At 40.5% G+C, this 25,063-nt stretch overlaps 1 protein-coding gene across 4 annotated transcripts in view; it reads right to left on the bottom strand.

Moving 5' to 3' along the window:
• The window catches only part of hdac7a (histone deacetylase 7a), a 40,003-nt gene extending 15,215 nt beyond the window's left edge, over positions 1–24,788 (bottom strand). For 2 of the 4 annotated variants that reach the window (XR_015853233.1, XM_088356783.1), the window contains exons 1-8: positions 15,409–15,609; positions 14,654–14,728; positions 2,937–3,115; positions 2,235–2,322; positions 1,608–1,728; positions 1,141–1,241; positions 885–1,007; positions 689–798 (exon numbers count right to left, since the gene is read on the bottom strand). Coding sequence is in view for 3 of the 4 variants with exons in the window: in XM_088356783.1 (XP_088212909.1) it covers positions 689–798; positions 885–1,007; positions 1,141–1,241; positions 1,608–1,728; positions 2,235–2,322; positions 2,937–3,083 (690 nt within the window). In the remaining variant the exon portion in view is untranslated. Of the gene's footprint in view, positions 1–688; positions 799–884; positions 1,008–1,140; positions 1,242–1,607; positions 1,729–2,234; positions 2,323–2,936; positions 3,116–14,653; positions 14,729–15,408; positions 15,610–24,640 lie in introns of those variants that run through there. The other 2 variants (XM_088356792.1, XM_088356806.1) reach the window with 2 other exon arrangements.
• Positions 24,789–25,063: the final 275 nt, after the last annotated feature.

Genomic DNA, 25,063 nt, shown 5'->3' with positions numbered 1-25,063 from the left:
ATATCCCAAACATATATATTTTTCACAGAATAATACACACGCAGGGTAAAGACAAATGTTTGACCCACAATGTGAAAACAATTGTTACAGAAAGAATAATCAGACTGTAATGTAACCCAACATTTTCACACCTTTGTAAAATCCACCTAAAAAAAATGCAGCTTTAGAGCAATGTAAGAACATTCATGTAATTAATTAGACATTTCATGAATGACACAAACAGAGCAGATGTCACACTGGTTGCTATGTTTTTGACTTTTCTGTGATTAAATCAGTTATGTATAAACAGCTGACACTCAGCACTTCAGCAGGCTTGTGTGCTGCTGCATTAAACATGTCATTACTCATTGTCTCATGCACAAGAGACAACTCTGCTTGTTTGAAACGTGTTGAATTTTCCATCTCATCCCTCTGAACAAAATAGAATTCCCCAAAGATGTAAAAAAAAATGGCATCAATCCAAGAGATATTAAAAATTTAAAATGACATCAGTCAACATTTTAATACATTGTCTTATGTTGATGCATTCAATGTGAACGATTGCACTTATTCTATAAAAATGATTTGTCTACACCTGTAAATGTCTATTAGAACTGTATTTGGCATCAAATCGAGAGAAAAGCTCTGATAACCTGCCGCTTAATTAAGTGTGTGTGACTATAATCTATGTATGTGAACAGTTTCTCACCTCATGTGAAAGTCCGCCTGCAGATGGCACTAGCCCATTTTCACTGGGAAGACTGTCATTGGGGGAACTGCAACCAGAGACCGGAGTGCTGCTGCTGCTGGGCGATGAGTCTGTTGGGACACAAGAGGCAAAAAAAAAAAAAGTGAGTCATATTCGGATGATGACGGTTTATTTTGGTGCTAAATCAATGATTTACCAAGTGTGTCAGGTACTCGATGTCTGATAGTGGGTGGGGCGCTTTCTTTGCGGGTGAGCGGGCTCTGGCGGGTGTTGAGATGTTTCTTCAGCTTGTGCTTCACTTTTAAATTGGGCTCAGACGCTGATAAAAAAATAAATTGAGGAGTTTTATTAATATGGTTGTGTAACAAAGATGTTAGCTACACAGAACAATCAGAACAATCTTCAGATTCCAATGACATTTCACTAACATCTTCAGTTATTGTGCATTTTACCTGCCCTGCGTAAACGTGTCCCTTCTGAAACCTCGGACGAAGGCAGCGTGGGAGATGTGACCGGAGGTTGGGAGGAAACACTCTGATCCAGTCCAAGTTTTCTGTGAACACACAGCACAAGTCCATATTCAGCAAATTGGCTTTTGAGTGACTTATCTTAATTGAAGATGACAAACTGAATATTATTTTGAACCATTGGATTGAGGATAAATTATGATTTTGATATACTTGACGCATTTTACCAATTGAGGGCATAGACTACTGTCAGGAAAATTATTTAAAAATTATGATTATTATATAATTATTTGACAAAGCTCTACCAGTAACAAAGACTGCTGACTTGGATAAACTGACCACAAAACTTGGCCGACACAAAAATGACTAAAACCTATAATATAGATTATCGAAACAGTCCAAACAGTATTACAGAGATACTGTGCTACTTGTGTGTATGCATATTTTATCACCTGTATGTCACCGGCGTAGAAGTCAAAGTATTGGAGCTAGTTCTTTCCAGTGCCGCTTGCTTCTGCTTCTTCAAGATGACCTCCTGCAGTTTCTGTTTAACCAGTGAACTGGCCACTGCACCTGTCCAACGTCAGACGTGTTCATGAACAAAGCAGATGTTTAGTTGGCATAAGAAATCCTCATTGAAGATGCTTCACATTTTACCTTAAAAATTGTTAAATATGTGCAAATAACTCCTAATTCTGCGTCAACATTTTGTGAATATGTGTGATGCATGCTTAGATGACTTGTCTTGTACGTTTGTGCGCGTATTAGTGCATGTGTGTACAAAGAGGTGACAGAAGGTGTTCAAGTAAATATTGACCCAGAGGCTTGTACCGATATTCAAAGCTATATTTAACTTAGGTGTTGCAGCTCCACCAGTCAGGTTATATTTGACTCAAAGCAAATCAAATATAACAGGTAAATATGTAGTCTTTCCGCGTGATAACCGCTTGAAGCCCAAACATGACCAAACTTAATATGAGCAATATCCTTGAAATTAAAATGATGTGCTCTGATTTTAAAGTGTGTGTGTGTGTGTGTGTGTGCATGAGGTTATGTCCGTTTTTGAATAACAGACTCACTTTGTTGACTCTTGTCCTTGTTTTTGAGCTGCTGCAATTCTTGTTGCTTCTCATGGTGTTCCTGTTCACGCCGCCGCTCCATATTAAACTAAACATTCAAGATTTTCATTAAACTTCTAAACAGCCATTGGAATGTATACTTTTAAAAAACTCAGTTACTGATTTAAATTTAAAATACCATATTTCCTCACAAGTGGCTAGGGGGCATTTATTTAACTACAGATTGGGGGAGGTGTTAATTAGCAAGGAGGCCTGTATTCGTATGAAGTAAGTAAAAGCAAAGATTTTTCTGTAGTCAGCCATAACGACATGAACGTCAAGTTGAAGTTGATGATTTCATTGAAATTGAAATGTTTCCATCACAGTACAGCATTGTTATGTTATCGCGAAAAAGACAAGATGCAAAATTGGCTCGTTGCCTCATCAGTTCAACCTTTACTACAAACAGATTTTTAACATACTATATAGATTTGAATTATTTTATCATCCTCCCCAACACTGTGCAGATAGCTCATTTCCAAAAATGCGGAAAGCCTCCATAGTTTTCATTAACATCTCAAAATGTTGGCAGGTTTGGTAGGAGTAATTTGGTTAGCAAATGAATTCAAATCATTAGAGAAGGGACCACTATTTGAGGAAATTTGGTGTCAATTCAGAAAAACATTCCCAACATGTATTGAGGAAAATATTGATTCTCTGTACCCGTATGTGCTGTTGAAGCTGGTGCTGGGAGAAGGAGGTTCGGGTCTGTGGGGAAAATGGGCTGAGAAGCAACGGCGGGTGCAATGGTGTGAGAAGGGCCGTGTCAGAGCCGGGGCGCATCCCCCGCTCTCCAATTCTGAGGTCCATGGGAACCAAAACGACGCACAATACACAGGAATCTGTAACATAAGAAAGGATGCCTATTTATTCTGTCATATTTTTATAATCAATTCATTCCATCTTAAAGTGGACAAAATTACTGATAATACAAATCACATGCAACATAACTTTTGTTCCACCGCTCCACAAATGAACCAGATTCAATCAATAACAAAACAGAAGGTGGTGAAAACACATTACACATAGTGTATGTATCTTTTCATATTTTCTGAGCTCAGCCCGTACATGTTTCATTGAACTCACATTCGAAGATGCTGCCAGCACACAAATATGTTAACAAAACCACTGTCACTGTATCATACCCCTTAGTAGCAACTAAAAGTTATTTATACAAAGAGATATTTCAATCCCCATCTGCATAAACCATAGAACTACCAGTGCCATCCTGAAAAACACAACTGTAATTGTACAAAACTGCTGCCAACACAAAGTCAGTATGACACGCAAGACCCAAGTTTAGAACATCAGAGAATCGACTCTGCAACTGTTGAGGTTGCACTGTAATTTTAAGCGTCTGCTGAATTTAGAGTCCAAAGTCTCATTGGTGTCGTTCTTGCACACTTTTTTTACTCTGTGGCTGTCTGGCTCTGACATCGACTCACACATATTTCCATGTTCTTTGCATGCTGTTGGGCATATTTGCATTGCGGGGCTGAGTCAATGGGAACTATTGCCTCATCTGGCACTGAAAACAAAATCCAGGAAGGGAACAGTTTGGGAAAATGCCGGGGGTGTTCGCAAAGCCGCACACAAAAACACACACATGCCTTGAAGCCATTTGGTATGACATCATTGATGTGCTGCTGTGGCAGTAGTGAGATGTCAACCTGCAGAGGGTGAGGTAAATGCCACTCATTGAGAGGGTTGTTATGGTGGAGTGGAACAGAAACTAAAGAGCTCTTTAGGTTCATGTGACCTGGGTGCTGCAGTGTCAATTCTTCATATTTGCGGTTGCAAATACAGGCCACGGTTAGAATGAAATAAACCTTTGGTAAACACACACACACACGGTTTATGGTAATGCGGAATAAGGCCTTTATCATCAAGAAGGAGGAAACTTTCCGAGGAAGCACACAAAGATCATTACAGTTGGGAATACCAGTATCTCTCCCTGACTCCTAGTGGTTATAAATACACACTAGTCGAACATTTACTAACAGTTAGTCTTATGTGTCTACAGGGGAAAACAATAAACATGCCCTCACACGCAAGTAGACACACACAAGAGATAAATCCTGCAAGTCACATCTACTTTACGATTTTTGGGAGTGCGACTGCTGTCTTGGCAATGACTATTGAGGTTTTTAACATTACTTTAGACTTCATAGTGCAGGTTTGTACTATATCGGCCAAATTCTGTTGTCGTCCAAAAAAAAAAACGCTGGTCAACAGAATATTTTAATCAGCGATTGTGAAATACCAAAAATACAAAACCTACGTATTTTTGGCAATGATTTAAAAATGTCTTTCCTTTTTTTCTAGCATATCAGTTTTTGGCGAGACAGAGAAGACCACTTCCTCTGAAACTGGATAATTTCTGCAAGACTACAAACATAAGGGTGTCCATTCTTCATCCTTGGAGTATTTTACTAAGCATATCACAGAAATGAGACTTATTAGAACACTTGGGAACTGTTTGGAAGCCAAAAGGTCTGTTTTAAAATAATGCTATTAAGCACATGCTGGTGTTGTTACTTCTCCTTCATTGACTACTGTATGCACCAAAACCACACGCAATCCATGAACTGGATCTTCAAGAGGAGAAATAGTCTCTTTAACCACTTGGCAGCCAGGCTTCCCAGTGAGTGGCTACACAATGTCCTTGAGCTTGTAAAATAACTGATAATAACACACTTCCCATGTAGGAAACAGAACTTTAAGTCTAGAAACAACAGTGTAATTGTTCAGTCAGTGACCCTCTGCAACCACATTTATTTTCTCCGCTGTCATTTTTTTCTACCAGGCATTTAAAGCTAAAATGTTAGTATATTCGCTTAAGGATGAGATTTGATTACAGTCCATTACACTTTTACATTATGCTAAGAAAAGGAAAATATTCGGATTCTGCCGCAGTTGTGCTGATTGCATTTAAATAGCACAGTAATTATGTCAATGGAACTTGATGTGACCTATTTGCCTTTAGAAAGGAGTGGGTGAAGTTAAACAAATGAAACAAAATCAAAGAAATAAGCACAAATAATTCCATGGAAGGGAGTAGGGTGGTTGTGATTCTTAAAACTGTCTTATTTGAAAAAGTTCCAGACCTGTGGCACTCAATTTTCCATCGGTCTGTACTGCAATTACTATGCCACCCTTGGGTACAAACTTGATAGTTAGTCACCTTAAAGCCTATGTATGTGACAAGTTAGAATTTAGAATCGGTAAGTGGCCACAGGGTATACAGACCAATGTGGGTTTTGTCACCCTACAAAATGTTTCGACTCATTTGGGATATAATATAATAAGCAAATATCTTTGGAGCATTTGGCGAATAGTTGAAAAATGCCCAGTGTTCAAGTACATCTCAGGCAACCTTTTTATCATCTCACCAAGCATGTTCTACAGATTTAGGAAACCATTCTTTTGAATCTGCCCTAAGCGAGACACATCAAGAAATGAGGAATTAATAATTATGGGAATGATTTGCAAGCATGTGTTGGGCATTCATGACGTATTGCAGTATTGTTAGTAAATAACAATCACCCGTCTACTTGTGTTTAGTGGAGATCATAAAGAAAAGATAATGCGACAGAGCAACAAGTTGAGTGTACGTGCATGCTCATCATACTATGATGACACAGCATTCTGGCTCAGTTTCATCCCAACCTCTATTTAGTTCTACATTGGCACTGTGTGATGTTTGAACCGGTTCAGCAGGTAAGACCGAGATAAAGCATTCGCTCTCGCTCTGTCACGATACAATAAAAACAACAAAATGGAAAGAAAACAATACAATAACTAAGTGATGGTACAGATTACAAAGCAGAACAGAACTATGTCAAAAAGGGTAGAAATGTGACAAGCTGCAGGTCCGCCAGGCTTGTCAACTCCCGCAAACCGACGAAGGCATCTATTCTGCATCTAGTCAACAACCACCAGGCAGACAATAGAGCTGTGTATTGTGTAATAACTCATCTTACATCATATTTTGCAGTACAGAAAATGCAAATATTGAAATCATGACACCTTGCCAAGATATTGCAAAATTATTGAAGAATAGTTTTCAATGTATCCATTTTCAATTATGTAATCAGAACAGGACATGCTGACACATCAGGGAAGACTCGACACTGATCCATGTCAATCACTGAGACCCGAGTGTGTTCATGTGCTATAAAGGAAGCAGCAGAATGGCACTCGTCATGCTATCTAGCTCACAGGATATTCATTAGTGCGTGTGCACCTAGCTCTAGCGATGCTGATTTGATCTAATCGGCAGGTTCAAGTGGGATCAATTGTGCAAAAAAAAAAGACATACAATGAATGTATGCTTGTTTTTATCATTCTCATTAAAATAAGTCATTTATTTTCTTGTGATGAGCATAATAAAGTGAAGGGTATGTATCCATTTTCATTTGTAAAATTTAAATGATATTCAGTGTAAAGTAGTATTAAAAAAATACTTTATCATTAAATGCCATGAGACCAACAGGAAATGCATATACAGTACAAGCATTTCAAGTAATTTTCATGTGCGTTCAAGAACAATTTTCAAATTTGTTCACTATCTTTCTGCTGCAGCAAATGACATTAATAAACACTTTTAATTTGATGAGGCCCACATACTGTAAATAAAAAGAATGACAGGCTTCACAAATGTGAGAATATGCACCATAACCCTTCACACACCAGACATGAAAAAATTAATTGGTCATGCAGTCTCTTTATGCCAATTGAACACAAACTCACTTAAAAGTGAGGCTATTGTTTCTCGAAGTCAAAACAGATGTTTGCAAATGTCTTGTTTTGATTAAACACAAAAAACAATCTCTTTTGTAGTCATGAATTATTACAAAAATCAATGAATAATAACTGTTGGGAGTCTGTTATAGGTGGTTTCGGACAATTCTAAGGTAAAAAAAATGTCTCTAAACGATTACTCAAATAGTTGTCAAATAGATTATATTAAATTTTGACAGGTTTTAAAATTCATGCATTTTCAAGAATTTCATGGACCCCTAAGAAGACCATAAAGAAGTCACAATGTGTTTGTCTGGTAAACTGCCAGCAGCACTGGTGTCACACTAACAGCTGGCTCTAAAATTATCCGCCACTCCCCTTTAGTCATCTTTTACAGACTGCCACATCCTCTTTTTTTTTAACTCCTTCTCATCCTACGTCTTGCTCCAAAACTGTTTAATCATCACAATAACATAATGACAGTATTGTGATTTTCTCATTCAAATGCCATATGGAATTTAAGTTTAGAGAGAGATTTGGGCATCAAAACAAGACAACGATGAATGTCCACAGAAGCAGGATATTTGTTTGATAATAATCTCATGTGTCATACTTTGGTCAGTAAGCACAGATCAGACTATGCTCGCCCCCTAATCTTTACAATCCATTCCATTAACAACACGCATGGTAACCGCGGTAACGGGGACGGTGGTGGAGCCGAGCAGGAAGTCAAGTCTATAAAAACACAACAATGAGAGCACCAGGGTGGCTTCCTGTTTGAGAGCTGAGTTTAGATGCACATTTCCTCCCTTTTTTCAGCCCCAGCTGTTGTTGTCATGCCGCTGCCATAGTGCCAGTGAGCTTTTGAATATGCAACCTTCTGATATACGTCCTTGGCCTCACTGGGGGCAGTTTAAAACAGTCACACAGACACAAACGAAGAAGAGTTTCACCACTAAGTGACTCGGTTAGCTGCAGTAGTCTAATATGCTGATTTCAGAGTCCCTAACAGCATCCACATTCCCATCCATCCTAACGCCCAAATGTTACGTTCGGATGCTTTTCAGCTTTAGGGCTCAGGTTCTGAAATGTTCCTTTGGTCAAGAATTAAATTTGAAATAACATTTAAAAATGAATTTCCTTCGGAAAGATTTTCTCCACAGATGACCTGCACAAATCTATTGAAGGTTCCTTTTGTTATCTCTTTCTTTTGAGTAAGCTAGAAAATATGATGTATGGTTTGCAATCATTTTGGGTCACAGTGATGGCTGTGAAAAAATACATAATCATTTGCTGTGTATTTTCATGAAATACTTTTAGTTACATGAACAGTTGTCCTCACAGCAGAGCAATGTGGGGTGAAAAAGCATTTTCAAGAATTCCGACTGTGGGAAAACGGAGGGTTTAAATAACCTTATATAATTTCAATATTTAGGTTGGCAACATTCCAATTAGCCCTTGTAAGAATGAAAGAGAAGATGTGGGTCATTGCAGCTGACTGCAGCTGGTTTTACAATGCAACATGTGCACATTTTAAAATTTGCAGGCAGATGCTTTGCAGAGACCACCTGTTCATGAAAAATCTGAAACGTCCGCATTGAACCTTCATCCTAAAAAAAAGAAAAAAACCTGTTTTCATTTTTCACTCGACTGACCAAAACTAACTTCTCTCAAGCTTCATTACCTGTCGAGCAAGGTAAAAGACAAATAAGACCTAATTAGTGAAAAAGTACAAGGAGTCCACAAACACACACACGCGGTTGCTTAACAAGTCTTGCACAATACAGGATCTCTATGAATAGTCTAGTAGTGGAAGTGAATGTCACATGCTCTTTAAGCTGGAGCGCTCAGTTCTTAGAACTAAATAACTTTGCAAAGAGGTGCTAAAAATCTGATTTGAGTAAGTAGTTGCATAAGTTTGACAGTGGAAGTAAATATTTGTATTTCTATTGTTTCCTGTCAGAGAAATTGTCATATGATTCAAACTAATCTGAAGTCGACCAGTTTGCTCGAAGTGATTATATAGCGAGGTGATATGCTGGCTTGTAATAAGGTGAACAGCCACCACAGTTTTGTCTGTTAGTTGTCTACACAGTATTGGTGGACCAGCCCGGACAGTGGACACCCCTCAAGTTGTGCTAGAATTGAATTACCCTTGGAAAATATTTTTCATAACTCTAATATAAAACAACAAAGACATGTATTCCACACCAGTAGAAACAATACATAACTCTGGAGCATTAAATTCCCGCTGCTAATACAAGAAACTGCCTCTGTCAGAGCCTCCAGGTGTTAACCGGGGATTGACAAATGACACTTTACGCTATCGTCTGTTCAGACATCACACGCGGTCAAGTGGTACACTCACAGCCATGATGACACTGTCAGCTCTGCTTGCTGTCTGTAACACAACACTGTACACTGTCCACCTGATAGTCAACTTAAACCAGCAGAGACAGACAGCCAGACAGACATTAGACACATTTTTACTGCTACTGTTTATTGGCCCGGCGAATTATGTAAAGCCAAACAACAATTACACAAAACCAATTAGAGTATGTTAACATATACCATGCTGCTTCAAAACTAGCACCAAATTGATTTTTGTGTGGAAGACAAAAAAACAGAGCCTTCTTATTTTTGAGTCACTGAATGTTTCATTGAAAATACGGGACAGGTCAGTTTATCCTTAATTTTTAAGTTAATAGTAACATTTCATTTTTTCCAGCTACAATACAGTTCTCAGTGGAATGCGGGGAAACTAAAATACCTAGGTTAATATTAAAGCCCCCGCTCTTCGATGTAACTTCCTGTTCATTTCTGTCTAACGTAAAATCGTTATCAGATTTACAACAGGGCATTAAGTGAAACTTCCGTTGGCCTAGGTAAACCCTACATTAAAAATCATGACTAAGTCTCCTTAATCTATGTCCACAGCTCTTTCTTGAGCTTCATCGCTCTCTCCCCTCCACATCAAACAAATTCTACACATTACACAATGCAGATAAAGCCACTCGACTCAGCAGCCAACACTAAGGATAACCCCGCTTTATCTTTGGACACACTCACAGACAGCACAGATGGGCAACCTTTATCACGACCAACCGAAAATACCCATGTCCAAGAAACAAATGTTGTGTTTCATAATCGTGGTTCAATTGCTTATTAATAAAAGGCTGATCGCTGGAATGTTGAAGCCAAAACTATTGTTTTCAAATCATCATATGCTCAACCAACCCCTCCTGAAGGCATTTCAGATAAGCACAGTGTTATGAATTAACTTATCATATTAGCTACTCAGCTCCCCAGCAGGCCTGGCCCAGTTTGATTTAACTCCATCAGCCCTAAATACTGGAGATATAAAAAAATATATATCACACACATAATATAGTGTTTCTTTAATTTTAATGATTTTATTTAATGCCCGACAAAAAAATAGCTGATTACTTTCACAGTACAACATTTTTCTAGTGAAGTGATGATGAACAACACATGAATACTCACGGTACTCACATTTATTCCAGGTCCAAAGGGTCTGGACAATTCATTCATTAGCCTTTGAACTTTACCAATGTTGTCATATTTATGTATACTGAACATTCTGTCCAGTTTTGAGTGTCTTAGTCAATGTTGGCAGTAGCTACGATCTCTTAGCAACTTTGAGATGACAATGATGGGACAGCTTTTGTTCCCTGTTGTTAAGAGTCCCTCCATATTACTTGTACTTTGTGTTGACATTTAGGGCCTTCCTCTGCCTATTTTAGACCTTGGTGTAATCGTAGACGATTTTCTATTGCTTAACATTCTGTGATATATTGATTTGCTGCTAAGCAAATCCTGTATGAAAACGTGCATGGGAGACAACAACTGCAGTGTCACGGATGGTAAATTTCAATGATTTATATTGGGATCCAACATTAAAAAACAAAATAAACCGACACATTGAAGTGGTGCAGTGCTGTGCCAAAACATTTGTAAAGCATTATCATCAAAGCGTCATATAAAACAAAACAAAATCACTAAAAGGATAATGGGAAAAGGATTTGAACTTGTTAGGGACACTGCAAATGTATGTAGAAATAAACACAAGAACCTGAGGAAATGTTTCTAACTAATTACTCAATGTATTTGCTCTGATTTGATGAAGTGATGCGGTTGTGCGTTGAATGATGTCTACAGGCCCTTTAGGCATAATCATGTGCTACTGCTATATCTATCAACACGTGTCTCTTGCTGTTCTTAATAGCAGCAAGCTTGTCTTTTATCCACCTCTCTGTGAAAGTTGCTCCCGAAGTTGGGGAGCACATTGGCCACTCACCTGAATTTTCCACTCATTTTCATTACTGATGAATAATGATGGCTATTGAGCCCTGGTACTAAAGTGCCTGCAGACTTAATTTTTAAAAAAACTGGCATATCGATCCTTAACGGTACTGTCAATGGTCGTGGAGAAATTGCTATTAATCATAACTATTTTTCAATTTACTCAGAGTATATGAATACCATTTTGCACCTTTTACATCTGTGATCACAATATTCCTAGAAATTCAAACATCCCAACACTGGTGAGATATCTTTGAAAGGGGCCCACGGGCTACTTATGTGGTCCTTGGGAGCGACCTGGTGCTCACAGGCACTAAATTGGTGACACCTGAGTTATAAAAGTGTCTCTAAACGATTAGATGTCGATAAATTTGATGATCGATTAATAGTCAATTAATCAAAGACTTTTGACGCCTCTACTTCACATCATACCATATATTAACCGTTCTGGGCAGGCTCCAAATGCTGTACTCAAACACAAGACTGGCACACTCAAGAATCGGTGGCCCCTTGGAGAGTATAATAGACATTACCCTGGGCATATCAAGTGATTTCATGCACCTTGAGGTAGCACAATCGAGCCGTTTGTTCGGCGGGTCAAAAATAGCTGTCTACTGTTACAGCCATTACCAGACCTAGCCCTGCAAGATTTTTGCGCACACAAAGCCCAAGGGAGGTAGTGGCACCAAATGACCAGCAAAGGTTAACGAGCCCCCTGTGGACACTGCAAAAGTTGAACGATTCTGCCTCAGGTTTGAGGCAAAAAGCAACACGCAATGTTAAAACAAGTAAGGGACAGCTCAAAAATGTCGAAAAGTTTATAAGCCGCTGATGACCAGATGAGCCTGAACAATATTTTGGTCAGCTGACTCGGACTGTGTGAAAACCAAGACTGGGGAAAAAAGAAACATGAGCGCCACCAAAACTACATCAGTTGTGCCTGTTTTTATCGCTGCCCCAAGTTTCTCCTGAACTAAACATGCGCATCTACAAGTGGAGAGATATACAGTATGTGGATAGAGAGAACATACTATGCATTCGCCCACAAAATATGAACTGATTTAAGTCATACTTTCCTTTGTTACAGGGTCATAGCAAGAATTTTAAATCTCTTTGTGGACATTCCAGGGACAGGAGTGACTGGTTCTTAGATAAATCTCATTGTATTGTACGTATATGTGCACAGTGGGACTCAGCATTTTGTTTCTGATCGTAGATAGTACTGAAAATTATTTCTGAGTCTGACTAAAGCTACTTCTGTCAAGCGCAAAGCATGAGGTGTGTGCTTCTAAGCAGAATTCAGCATAAAACTACTGGGCTGAGGGTGTGGCAGAAGTCTGATAAATCTGGATACTTGCAGTACTAAACGGAAAATGCAATACACAAAGTTGCAAATTATGGGCACGAGCGTATAGAAAATGGGATGGATAGTTTTAGAGTCATTATGTAAAAGCTAAATAACTGATGAACATACTAATTAGGTTGTTCTGGAACTCCAAAAATGTTTGGTGCAGCACTGATTGAGGAATGTTGTTTTTTTTCTTTTCCCATTTGCATCACTATGTCGTTAATTGAACACATACAAATCTTAATGCCCTAGTCCATGAATGTGTATGCGCGTGTGCGTGTAGATAGATAGATAGATAGATAGATAGATAGATAGATAGATAGATAGATAGATAGATAGATAGATAGATAGATAGATAGATAGATAGATAGATAGATAGATAGATAGATAGATAGATAGATAGATAGATAGATAGATAGATAGATAGATAGATAGATATTTACCCTGTTAATCTAGGAAATGCAAAAAACTGCACTTCCATAAAGAACGGATGTGTGACGTACGTAGGGTTTCACATTTTTTTGCATGTGACTCGACTGTTGTAACCTTATGACTTAACTATTCCAACAATGGACTGTGTAAGGAAAATTAATTCAAGTGGGAGACAATGGTGAAAGAGCCAGTGTCAATTGCACTGTGTGGATTGCACACATGTAACCAGATGCTGTAAGGCATGGCCATGACTTCACTGACTTTTTCCACGGGAGCACACATGCACACGCACACACAGGCAGTGCCGTGTAGGGTTAGCAATTGTCGCAGGCTGGCACAGAACGAGCCATGGCGCCTTTATTGGGGCAGAGGTCCATTGTGATCTTACACAGTGCGATCACACAGGCATGTATGTGCCTCTCGGAGCAGAACACACAAAGAAACAAAACAGCTGGCTAGCTGGTTTGAGATGGGGCGGAGCAAAACATTTTGATCTGAGACATGCATGGTTACAAACAGATGTTACAAACCTCCAAAGTTGAACACCTCAAATTTGAAGTTCAAGTAAGTTTTTCTACAAATTCTGTATGTTTCAAAGTCAAACAATACTTGGGGTTCAAACAATCATCAGACACTACACCAAATCACAAGAGGTGAGCTTATTGATCTGTTTTTTGGGGCGTTCTGGGTGATGCCACTGGAGAACCAGTAATGGCAAATGAGGCAAAGCAAAAAAATAACACAACTGGTCAGAGAACTGCAAATTTATGAATTAAATAAAACCTATAATTGTGTGTTTAATTTAACTAGAGGTGTGGTATGTAACTTTATTTTAGTTTTAGTTTTTGCCCTGTAATTGAGTCATTACTAGTCCAGGTTGTTGTCTGCCTTCAACCCCTGAACAGGATGAAAAGTATAGAAAGTGGATGGATAGTTTTATCACACTATAGTTAACTTCTCTGTATGCTTGTGTGACAACAAATGCAAAACATTTGTTAAAACATTGCATATTGAGTTAGTCATAAAAACGATTACTGGAAGTTATCAAGCATCACAGAACACATGTTCAGATGGAGGTTCCACTGTATTTTGGGTTTATAATCTGCATCATGTGAAAAAATTATAACAGCAACAAAGGGAAATTTGGAACACAGTAAAGCGTGACACATTATTGTGCTCACAATAGATCACAGATAGGATCACAAGACTGCACATACAAAAATGAAAAAGACAACATCATGGAATTTGTCTTTCCAAGTAGGCCAACACCTGTTCTGTGCTTTTACTGCCGTCCCGTCACAATCTAACGACTTAGATCATTGTGCATGCTGGAAAAAGTGCTGTCACCACAGGCGTGTGGAGACTATAAGCAATGTGTGAGCTGTTAAAAAACAACAACTTATGAGGACAAGATGTCATCCTGAGGGGAGTTACTGGTGTCATCTTTGAACATGAATATTTCAACGATGCCAGTTCTAGCTCATTTTTCATGAGTTCAGGTGAAACATCGCAGGCATTGGTGTTATGAACTTACCTGGCACTGGATGAAATATACTGGATTGCTCCTTTTTTATATCTTTTGGGTGTTTGTATTAGGTGCTGATTCCATCTGTAGAGAAAAACATGAGATACAAGCTGAAAGGTAGATCAACTCAGAGAAGGAATATTAAAATATGTCATTCACTAATTTGGCCTGTTTAAAAAAAAAAATCATGAGAAGTTGCTGCAAAGCTGACAGGCAGCCAACAAAGGTATTTGAAAGTTTATGAGGTGTTGTTATGCTCCCCATTATACAACTTGGTAGATGATGAAAGTTTAATATTTAACTTGCCATACATGAGTGAATGAATTTCACAAAGTCTGTGCAGGCTTGGCCAACAGAAGGAAAGTTGCTTCACGTGCACACAAAACTAAGCGCTGATGGGGAGGTGAGAAGTGGAGGGGTGCTTCTAAACGCTTTATACAAAATAAAAAGAAATGCATCCGTCAGAGCTACTTATGCGTTGCTGTGTTTTTGAAACATTGCTTTGAAGTGACAAGTGACTGAGTAATGTTAACTCTCTAAAAGCTGGAATATTCTTTTTTTTTTTTTTTTTTTAAAAAAGCTATAAAAATTACACATAAACATGTCATTGAATGTCTCACGGCTCACTGAGAAACTGCAGCGGGTGAAAACACCTGTTCAACACCTCGCTTTTAAAACAGCGTTGCAACTCCAAAAAGTACCACACCGTGCAAAGGGAAAAATAGGCGAGCAAACTTCCAGCTGTTGGTGCATCAGTCCCCTACCTTGGAAGACAATGTTCGACCCGCGTGGATTCAAAATTCGTTGAGATAAATCCAGCGAACGTCCAACTCACGTTTCGACATCCGAATTTGAAGCGGAGGTGGCGGTGCGGTGGTCAGCAGCAGGCTTTACAGCGGCGCTGAGGAGGAGGAAGAAAAGAGAGTTGTCGCGAAGAAGTTGCTGAAAGAAAGTCCACCCCCCTTCTAGTCCGCCCTCTAGTCCTCCTCCTCCTCCGCCGTCGCTCCTCTGCTGACAGAAATAGCAAGCGAGCAAGGCGGGCCCCACCAAAAATAGCCTCAATTTCACTTGAACCTGGATTATTGTTTTCTTCATTCAATCCAATCTGCAGCCAATCAGCGTCTACCACCATGTGCCATGAATTGAAATATTGTGCAATTGTGTATCATAATCATTATCATGAACATAAAGGTGAGCGCATAGTTTACCAACGGAACCAACTCTGTGGCTCCATCTACTGTCAGTCAAATTCACACCCAACAGCTGGATAAAAAAGGTCAGGACCTCAAGGCTCTTTTGTCTGCAGGACTGGTGGAGGCCCCCTGTAAAATGCTTGGACTCCCCCACAGATGACGGGTATTTTACATTCTTACTTCATGAAATTGTTTTCAACATTTCTACCTGTCCCCTGTATTAATTCTCGATTAATTCAGCTCGTCGTATAGTCCCCCACACAGCTTGAATCAATGTTGCCATTTCTCGTAGTTGCTCGGTTTAGAAAAGGCACTAAATTAAACACCCTCTTCCAGTCATCGCTATTTCACAAGCTGTGATTGCAGTGTTTCACCATGATTTATGCTGGAACAAACTTTATATGTCACCTAATAAAGCTGCTTTTTGCAATGACTTGTAATGCTGAGATAATCTGATGCAGGCTTCTTTGTCAGTTGACAAAAACTTTATACTGATACAAACTTTCAACACTACATCAAGCGATGTTTTGATGGAGTATGTTTGTTTGTGCAACTCATTTTGGATCATTTACTGTTATCATTGATTAGTTCCAGTGAAAGCAAATCTAGAGCGGTACAGTCAAACCTCGGTTTTCGACCACAATCCGTTCCAGAAGGCGGTTCGAGAAGTGAATCGGTCGAATTCCGAATCTATTCTTCCCATTACAAATAATGGGAATAAAATAATCAGTTCTAAGACTAAAAAAGACACCTTTTTAAGCTTTTTTTGTTATTATTTGCGCATTTTTGTCCGATCGCGCAACTGCAGCGCATCGCCGAACGGGCAACCGTAGCGCGCCGCCGACCGCGCAACTGCACCGCGCTGGTCGCGTTATTGTGACAGAGCCGTCGCTGAAATTTAGAAAATATTTTTAAAGTCCTGATGTACTTTACAAAATTTAAGTGGACCACATTGCGCAGGGAGCTTAATTTTGTCCGATCGCGCAACTGCAGCGCATCGCCGAACGGGCAACCATAGCGCGCCGCCGACCGCGCAACTGCACCGCGCTGGTCGCATTATTGTGACAGAGCCGTCGCTGAAATTTAGAAAATATTTTTAAAGTCCTGATGTACTTTCCTAAATGTAAGTGGACCTCAGTGCGCAGGGACCTTAATTTGGTCCAATCGCACAACCGCAGCGCGCCGGGCGCTCACTGTCGCATTGCTTTAAGCGCGTCTTTGTGTTTTAGAATGGCTTTACTGCTTCCACTTGCTTTCTTTGGAGGCATGATTAGGGGTTAATACAATCCTCAAAGTAACGAAAAAACAATAACGAACGGAGTCAGTCGGCATCCGGGCCGCGCGGTCGGGTTTTCTCGGGTCCTTTCAGCTCATCTCGCAAGGTTCGACCTCCGAATTTTGTTCGACAACCGAAGCAAAAAATCTTGAATTTTTCGTTCGAATTCCGATTTGTTTGAGAACCGGGACGTTCGAAAACCGAGGTTTGACTGTAAATCCAAGAAATGTCATTGTCTTCATTCTATAGTCTTCCTTTTGCATTACGCATCTTTTCATCGCTTCTCGTTTTTTTCCCCTTAATCATATCAGAATTTTTTTTTTCAGTCATTCAGTGCAATTTATGTGAGTTTCCCCCACATTTTTCAATGTTTGCCCCATTTTAAACAGATTCATTGTTTCCACAAAACAAAACCATTTATGTGCCTGTCATCTTATTTTCCAACCTAAGCGTACGCGGGCTCACCAAACGATGCATCAGAGCAATATTGAAACCAAATGACGCGTATATATCGATGTCACTAGGGGGTCCGCCATCCGCTTTCTCGGCATCAGGTGTCTGTGCAGAGGGGGAACCTTTCTCAGAAGACACCCCCCCCACCCCCCCCCACCCCGCGTGGGTGTACGGCGCTGCATGCTCGGCGTGCATAAGTGTGCAAGTCTCTAAGCGCAGACCATTCAATGACACAATCTACCATGAAGTCTGAATCACATCCGGTTTCAAGCTGAAAATAACAAAACCACATGGTGACAGAAAAGTAGTGCAGCAAGCAAACCGCCCACAGAGAGAGCGAGAGATACTCTATATACATACACACTGCAACTAAGTTCCCATTTTCCACGAACATCAATTTTATTAATTTCCTTCACAGATGTAATGCACCTTACTTTTGGCAAATGTAATAATAAAATATGTGATAAGCTCCTCCATAAGACCTGTGAGTTAAACATTATTGTACAGACTGTAAATCAACTGCTTGGGCAAATTTGTCTAAATTCAAAGAATAAGAGCACGTCTCAAAGTTTATCTTTTGCTACCCCTGCACATAGTTTACTTCAAATTGTGTGAACCAGATCGTGAGTGGCATCATTCTAATGGCCAATTTGGGGCAGGATGTGGTCAAATGTTTTGTAAATGTCGCCTCCCATCTACTCCAACAAGCCTTTTGATAGAATAAGTGAGCCTAAACAACTGCTAGCAAATTAAAATAATATACACTTGTTAAATTACATTAGGAGACAACCACAATCTCATCATTGTTACTTAGTTTTAATGAACTAAATGCAGACAACTTTGGATAATGATCTCAATTTCCAGTTTCATGTCACATGGGAAGTATGTGGATGACCCTCATTTCCACTTTTTAGAAACAAAATTGCTGGTACAAACCGCCTCTGTCCGTGAAATAAAATTATAATGCCCGATGCGTAGGAAGGATAAGGGCAAGATTGTACAGAGGAGACAAAGACAGTGAAAGCATTGAGATGTAGTGATGAGTGTAGGGGTAGAGGGTGGAAGAAAGAAATGAAGAGCAGGGGGGAAAAAAACGGAGGGAGGTTGAGAGCACTATAATAATGTTTGGCCTTGGCCTGCCAGCGGGGTCCTTCCCCTTAAGAAGCCAACAGGAATGTAAAGAATGCTGCTGAGAAGAAAAGTAGAGGACCGAATGCAGGGGGAGAGATAGAATGGGCATGTTGATATGAAAGAAACAAAGTGGAGGAAGGTGGAAACAAGTTGAGAAGAAAGAAGTGCATGGAGAATATTTTTTTTCAAATGGAGGAGATAAGAAATCTGAACACCTGTGTTTCCTTTTTTGCGGTACGATGAATGACTTTCAGGGTGTGGTCAGAACTCAAAGCACTTTTGACCATGCTTGTTCTTTGGTGCAGAAAGTCACTCCTGCAATAGCCACCCAAAAACTCCTTCCTCAGCACTAAACACGCACGAAATTCTCATACTCGTCATTTGATGATCATGAGATATGGTGCTTGAGTATAAATCGCTAAAGAAGACCCCGAGCAGTCAGCAGGATGTCACATGATAAAAAACGATGAACACAAAGAGGTTCTCCATATTTGTGTTCGGCATAAATTATGAAACAGATATATATGTGGAACAGCCTAAATCAAATCGCCTTATGACCAAACAATTTGGTCATTATAAAATACCCCCAAGGGCATCGTCAGATAAACTATTTTGGAATTTCTTCTTCCTTTGTGGTGTCTTAGCGACACTATTTTCAAAAAATGGACCAACCTCAATGAACCAAGTGTGAATTTGGAAAAATAATCTGAAGAGGAAAAGCATCCCGGAGCAGATTGTGTTCTAGGCCAGCTCCACTGTAGGTCAAGTGATTCAAATCTGCACTAACCTCTGCACACACAGACATCTATTCATTCCAACTGGCAACAATTTACATTAACTTTAGTGCGTAGGAGGGGCCACCCAAACACAAACCGCACTGGAACAGAACATGCAAATCCCGCAGAAGAGAAAGCAGGGGACACATATGAGGTACAGGGGGTGATATTGAGCAATTTACAAGCTCTTTTGGACGAAACACTTTGATCTGAGACTAAGTGAGGTCAACCCCGGCGACAGCACTCACCAAGTCATTATGACCCACAACAACCTCAGGATGTTTGGAGTTGCGGCAAGTTGTTCACAAACCATAGCGACCGCAAGACTATCCCAAGGATATCAAGCGCCCGCACAAGTACACTCACACAAAACAAAGTCTCACAATGTGTGTGCGTATGTGTGTGTGTGCGTGTGTGTGCGTGCGTGATGTGTGTGTAGGAAAAACCCATGCTCGCCAAATATAGCTCTCCGCTTTCGTTAGCCATCATTCACCGCCAGTTCATCGCTCTCTCCACATTGCTGTAAACAATCAGCCGGGGGAAAAAAACAGCAGAGAATGTTCCCATCCGGCAACCATCACCTACTAAAAAATCAAAGACAAGGATGAGAAAATTGAGTCTAGAAATAAGGGCTGCTCTCATCATGAATGTTGGCAGATTCCCAGTAAAAGGTAATTTAATCAAATAATTTCAAATTCATGGTCTGTAGAAGATCTTATGACAATGTATTCGGTATCTGTTATTTAGTTGCTTAAACAAGTTTGCTGTTTCTGAAAGTTGGGCTTAGGGTTTATGAAATCTATTTTAAGAAGCCCCCAAACGTTTACGAGAAATAAATTGCGGGACAATAAAAAATGAGAATTTGTTCTGTAAACTCTTAAGTCTTTGCGGGAAAGACAATTTTTATATTACCAAAACTTAAAATATATTGTTTCGCAACTTAAAATGTTATCAAAGTTTGTTGAATTTTTGACTTCACAGTGTTAGCAGACAGTATGTATGTATGTATGTATGTATGTATGTATGTACGTATGTATGTATGTATGTATGTATGTATGTATGTATGTATGTATGTATGTATGTATGTATGTATGTATGTATGTATGTATGGTCCAAATTGTTCAGATTCTTTTTTCCATGTAACGTCTCTTGCCACTTGTTGCTAGGCAGAATTCAGAGGGCCCAATCCTACCTGTTTCATACTCCAAAGGAAATAATTTGTATATAGAAAATGTCAGCCAAGCCCACTAGACTCTTTGAATGAATAATCAGGGGCTGAAGGTTCGTTTTTAAATACACATAAGACAGTCGAATCTCTAATGTAGTGTAGTATTTTAAAGAAACAAAAATAGTATGTTGTATTGATTCTCTGAGACTAATGCAAGTAGGATCATGTCTTGCATTTTATGTAAAGCAATGGACACAGTTTTTCGTACTGCGTATGGCATGCGGTCTATGATTGTATTTTTCCACCGCGAGCGGGACGCTACAGAGCGAGTGCACGCCGTCTGCCTGCCTGAGATAAGATACGCTTACTTTGTTGTCCCAGCGAGGAAATTTATCTTGGCCGCTAAAGTGATTTGCCGCAACAAGCCACAGCGCGGGAAGCGCTACAAGTATGGCACGGCCACCTTAGCCCACTGCATAAAGGGACACCAAGTGCACATTACGTCTGTCGGTTTCTGTCACTCATGATTGATGACAGTAGAGTTTCTCAGCTTGTGTTTTCACTGGTGTTGGCAGTGAAAGGCTACACCTCGCCTCTCTGCCATGCCCTCTGCGCGACATTAAGAGGCAGAACGAGAGTGCGTAAGAGGGAGACAGATGGGCTTTCCTCGCAGGATATCCTGTTCTAAGTAGAGCTGCTGGGCCCACTCTGACCTGCTCACCCCTCTTGACCCGTGACCTGCTCAGAGTTTACGCTCACATCTTCAATGATTCCTAATCGCTTCAAATCTCATTTTCTTGCGATTCAGCAATAGCCCTTTGTGATTTTCTCTCTGGTTTATTTCACTGGGCAGTGTGTTTTTCCGCTTTGCCTTTGTCCAAGTCTTCCTTCTCTTTATATCCTCCATACTATTTTTGTCATTTCCAGCCTACCATAAACAAAACTATCTTTAAAGCATAGTTTTACTTTTAGTTATTTACATATATGAAGGATAAGCAGTGCAGAGAATGGAAGGATGGATGAAGTATTTGTAGAGTGAAAAAGGTCACTTAGCATTGTGTATTAACAGAACATAAACTACAATACCTGAAAAACTGACCTTGTTTCTGTGCGGCAATAGATTAATATTGAACAGGACTTCAGAGCAAACAAACAAACAAACAAACAAACAAACAAACAAACAAACAAACAAACAAACAAACCAAGAAGTGATTGTTTTTGGTTTGTTCTTCGTAGAAAGTGTCATAAAAAGAAAAGACGGTCAAAGGAGTGGATACGGTGCAAGCACGGACTTTCTGTTGTGCCGTGACTGCAACCACAATTCTGGATTCCCCACCGTGCTTGTCACTTCGCTGTCGGATTGGCTGCATGTCACTGTCTAACAGCTGTGTGACTATTCGTCCTCGGAGGTGAGAAGTCGGGCCAAAGGAAATTCAACATGTTTGAGGTTGGACGTACGCCCGAGTGGCCAAGCATAGTCTGAGCACCACACACGGCAGAATTATCTGCTACGATTATCTTTGACGCCATTATGAGAATCGGGTTTACCCACGATTGTCCGAACGGGAGAATCAGGACTAAAATCATTCAGATTATCTTGACTGTGAACCTTACTTAAGTTTCACAGTACAATGACATTTCATTTCGTTAGATTTTATTAAAGCACTCATTTTTCTTACTCACATTTTTTTTAATTTTAATTGTAATTATTTCCCAAATTTTTGTTAACTATATAATAACCCTGCTTCTTTGCTAAAAGCTACTTCCCCAATATCCAAAACTGTTGAGAGAACAAGAAGTGCACAAAAGAAAAGTCCCAGACACCCTTTGTCTCTTCCACATCGTCTTCTTGTCAGCTTCTGTCCCTCTCTTCCACCCAACCCTCCCCCCTGGGTGTTACTGGAATTCATTAAGTGATGAATGGTTGTTTGTGTTTTTTTTTTAAGCTCAACAGCGCCTACCCCGACCTGCGTGGCCATAGCAGAAGATAACCAAACATTTGCCATGATTAGGGGAATAATTAGCCAATCATCCTTTGACCTGCTGGCTAACCCAGAGGTCAAAGTGACACAGGGTTTGCTGGTTCCCAGGTGGTTTACCATCCGGCAGATTAGCAAAGTAATATAGCGGCCTTCTTGTATGCAGACAGGTGACACAAACAACCCCAGTGTGTGCGTGCGTGCGTGCGTGCGTGCGTGCGTGCGTGCGTGCGTGCGTGCGTGCGTGCGTGTGTGTGTGTGTGTGCATGTGTGCGTGCATGCGTGCTTGTGTGTGGAGTGGGCTGGCGGTGGGTTGCATTTAAGTGTGCACACATATGGGTAAGAGATAATGATCCCAGTGGACCCAGCACAGGGTTTGCTCAGATAGGCTGCAGTCGAAATCTACACTTCCTGCTTCCTGTGGTGAGAGGAAGTGCTACCATCGCTGTCTCTTATCACTGGTTACAGAGCCAACGCATCAGGAGGAAGACCGAGAGGGAGGGAGGGAGGGAGGGAGGAAGGGATATGAGAGGGAGGGCGGTCAAGCAGCCTTGATAAATGAAAATTAGCCAAATAGTGAGATCCCATGACTCCACACCAATAATTGATGAGATGCCAATTGATAATTCAAGAATGAGGATGGTCACTGATGACAGGAAAATGTGAAAATTAAAATAGCACTTATTAGCCACCAATTGAATCGCGCTGCTGTAATCCATCCGGCCATCCAATTTCTAAAGCGCTTATCCTCACAAGGGTCGTAGTCGACTGATTTGATTAACAATGGTCAATTGATTGATTTATTATCACACCTTTACATTTGCTATTAAAAGGTAGATTAAAGTCCACACTGAAAGCCCAAGTACCAAATGGTCGGAGTATGACACAGGAAAAGGTAGTATAGTTTGACCGATGGAAATTTGTCAACATCAAGTTGATCAGTGAGATGCCTTGTAAGTTTCGTGAAGTGGAAAAGGGGCCTAAAGACAGAGTCCTTTTTTTTTCAGTGACTGTATGTTACATGCTGGCTAACAGACAACAGGTGCAAAGCAAGATTGAGCAAGGTTTGCAGGTTGCAATCCAAATGTGTCCAGATGCACCTGATGAAGGGACAATGGTGGGAGAGAGTGAGGAAGAGGGAGGGAGGGGCAGAGGGGGACAGTTTTCTGGGCTCAGGGTGAGGAAGCTTTGAGCTAGGATTGTCCCAGATGGACACAATCCGCTCCCTCCCTTTATAAACAGCCTCTGGCTTCTCGTCATTTCCCACTTCTAGCAAAAAGAACAGAAAACATTTTTGCAATGCTTCAAACAAATACTAGCATAAATGCATTGTTTTCTGTTTTTCTCAGGACCTATTTGACCCCTTCACCCCCCCCCCCCCCCCCCACACACACACACACACATATTGCTCGTCTAATTTCTGCCATTTCCAAAATAAACACACCACTAAATATTGAGCTGACTCAGTTCCACTGTGGGTGGCTCTGTTTCCAATTTTCTCACCACCTCAGCCACCCTAATACCTCTTAGAAGAAAGGGGTGGGTGGGGTGAGGGGGGGCAATGTGTACAACAAACAAAAAAGTGACAAAGCAGGCATGCAGTCTTAAATGTGAGCATGTGGGGACCGGGTATGAAACCATGCATTCTTCTCCCACTACTTTTGAGGCTCTTAAATAGTTACTGTTTTTCCTTCCTTTCTTTCTCTTTTGGAGAGCGTGGGAGCGCCCTCAGAGCTCTGTGGATAAAACCACAGGGCTCAAAACAACAGGAGGAAGCCAGTAACTTGAGTAACTTTGACCGGGGTAGAGAGAGGGAGAGACTGTGGGGTGGGGTGAGAGGCAACACACGAATGAAGGGGAGAAGACGAGTGAAAGATGCCAGGGGTGTATTATAGACGCCTTTGACCAAAAAAAGATGTCAGTTGAGCTCTGCCAAGTGGAAGACACCAAACAAACTGTTGCATTAAAATGGTCTCCACCCAAAACACACTCAAGGTCAATCGCTGTCCAGTTGCCTTACCAGTGTGTGGTGTGGTCATTCAACATGAAGGTCCCATCAGTCCATATCCCAGTACACTTCAGTCCATGGAGCTCCTCAGAGGTGAGAAGGGACAGCATCAGTCCTCTCTGTCCAAATGTTGAGAAAGTAAGGGGCTGCAACAAAAGGCAGTAAGAGGGAGGGAGAAATTGAGGTAGAGCAAGAGAAAGAGAGAATGCGATTAACCCCACAGAGTGGACTTGTGGACTCTCTCACTTTCTCTCACACATATGCGCACACACACACACACACACACACACACACACACACATAGACAGATGTTGTGTCATATCACTAACACAGGCTGTGTGCGTCTGACCGGCATGTGCGTTAAGGTAGAAGAGCAGAGACGAGGGGGTAAAAAACACAAGTGATGGAAATACTGGAGAGACGAAAGGTCTCAAA

Source organism: Syngnathus floridae, chromosome 2 (genome assembly GCF_059516105.1).
Source record: "Syngnathus floridae isolate MCC-2025c chromosome 2, RoL_Sflo_1.0, whole genome shotgun sequence".
Classification (NCBI taxonomy): domain Eukaryota; kingdom Metazoa; phylum Chordata; class Actinopteri; order Syngnathiformes; family Syngnathidae; genus Syngnathus; species Syngnathus floridae.
Note: the sequence above shows the minus strand (reverse complement) of the source record. Positions and strands in the feature narration are given on the sequence as shown.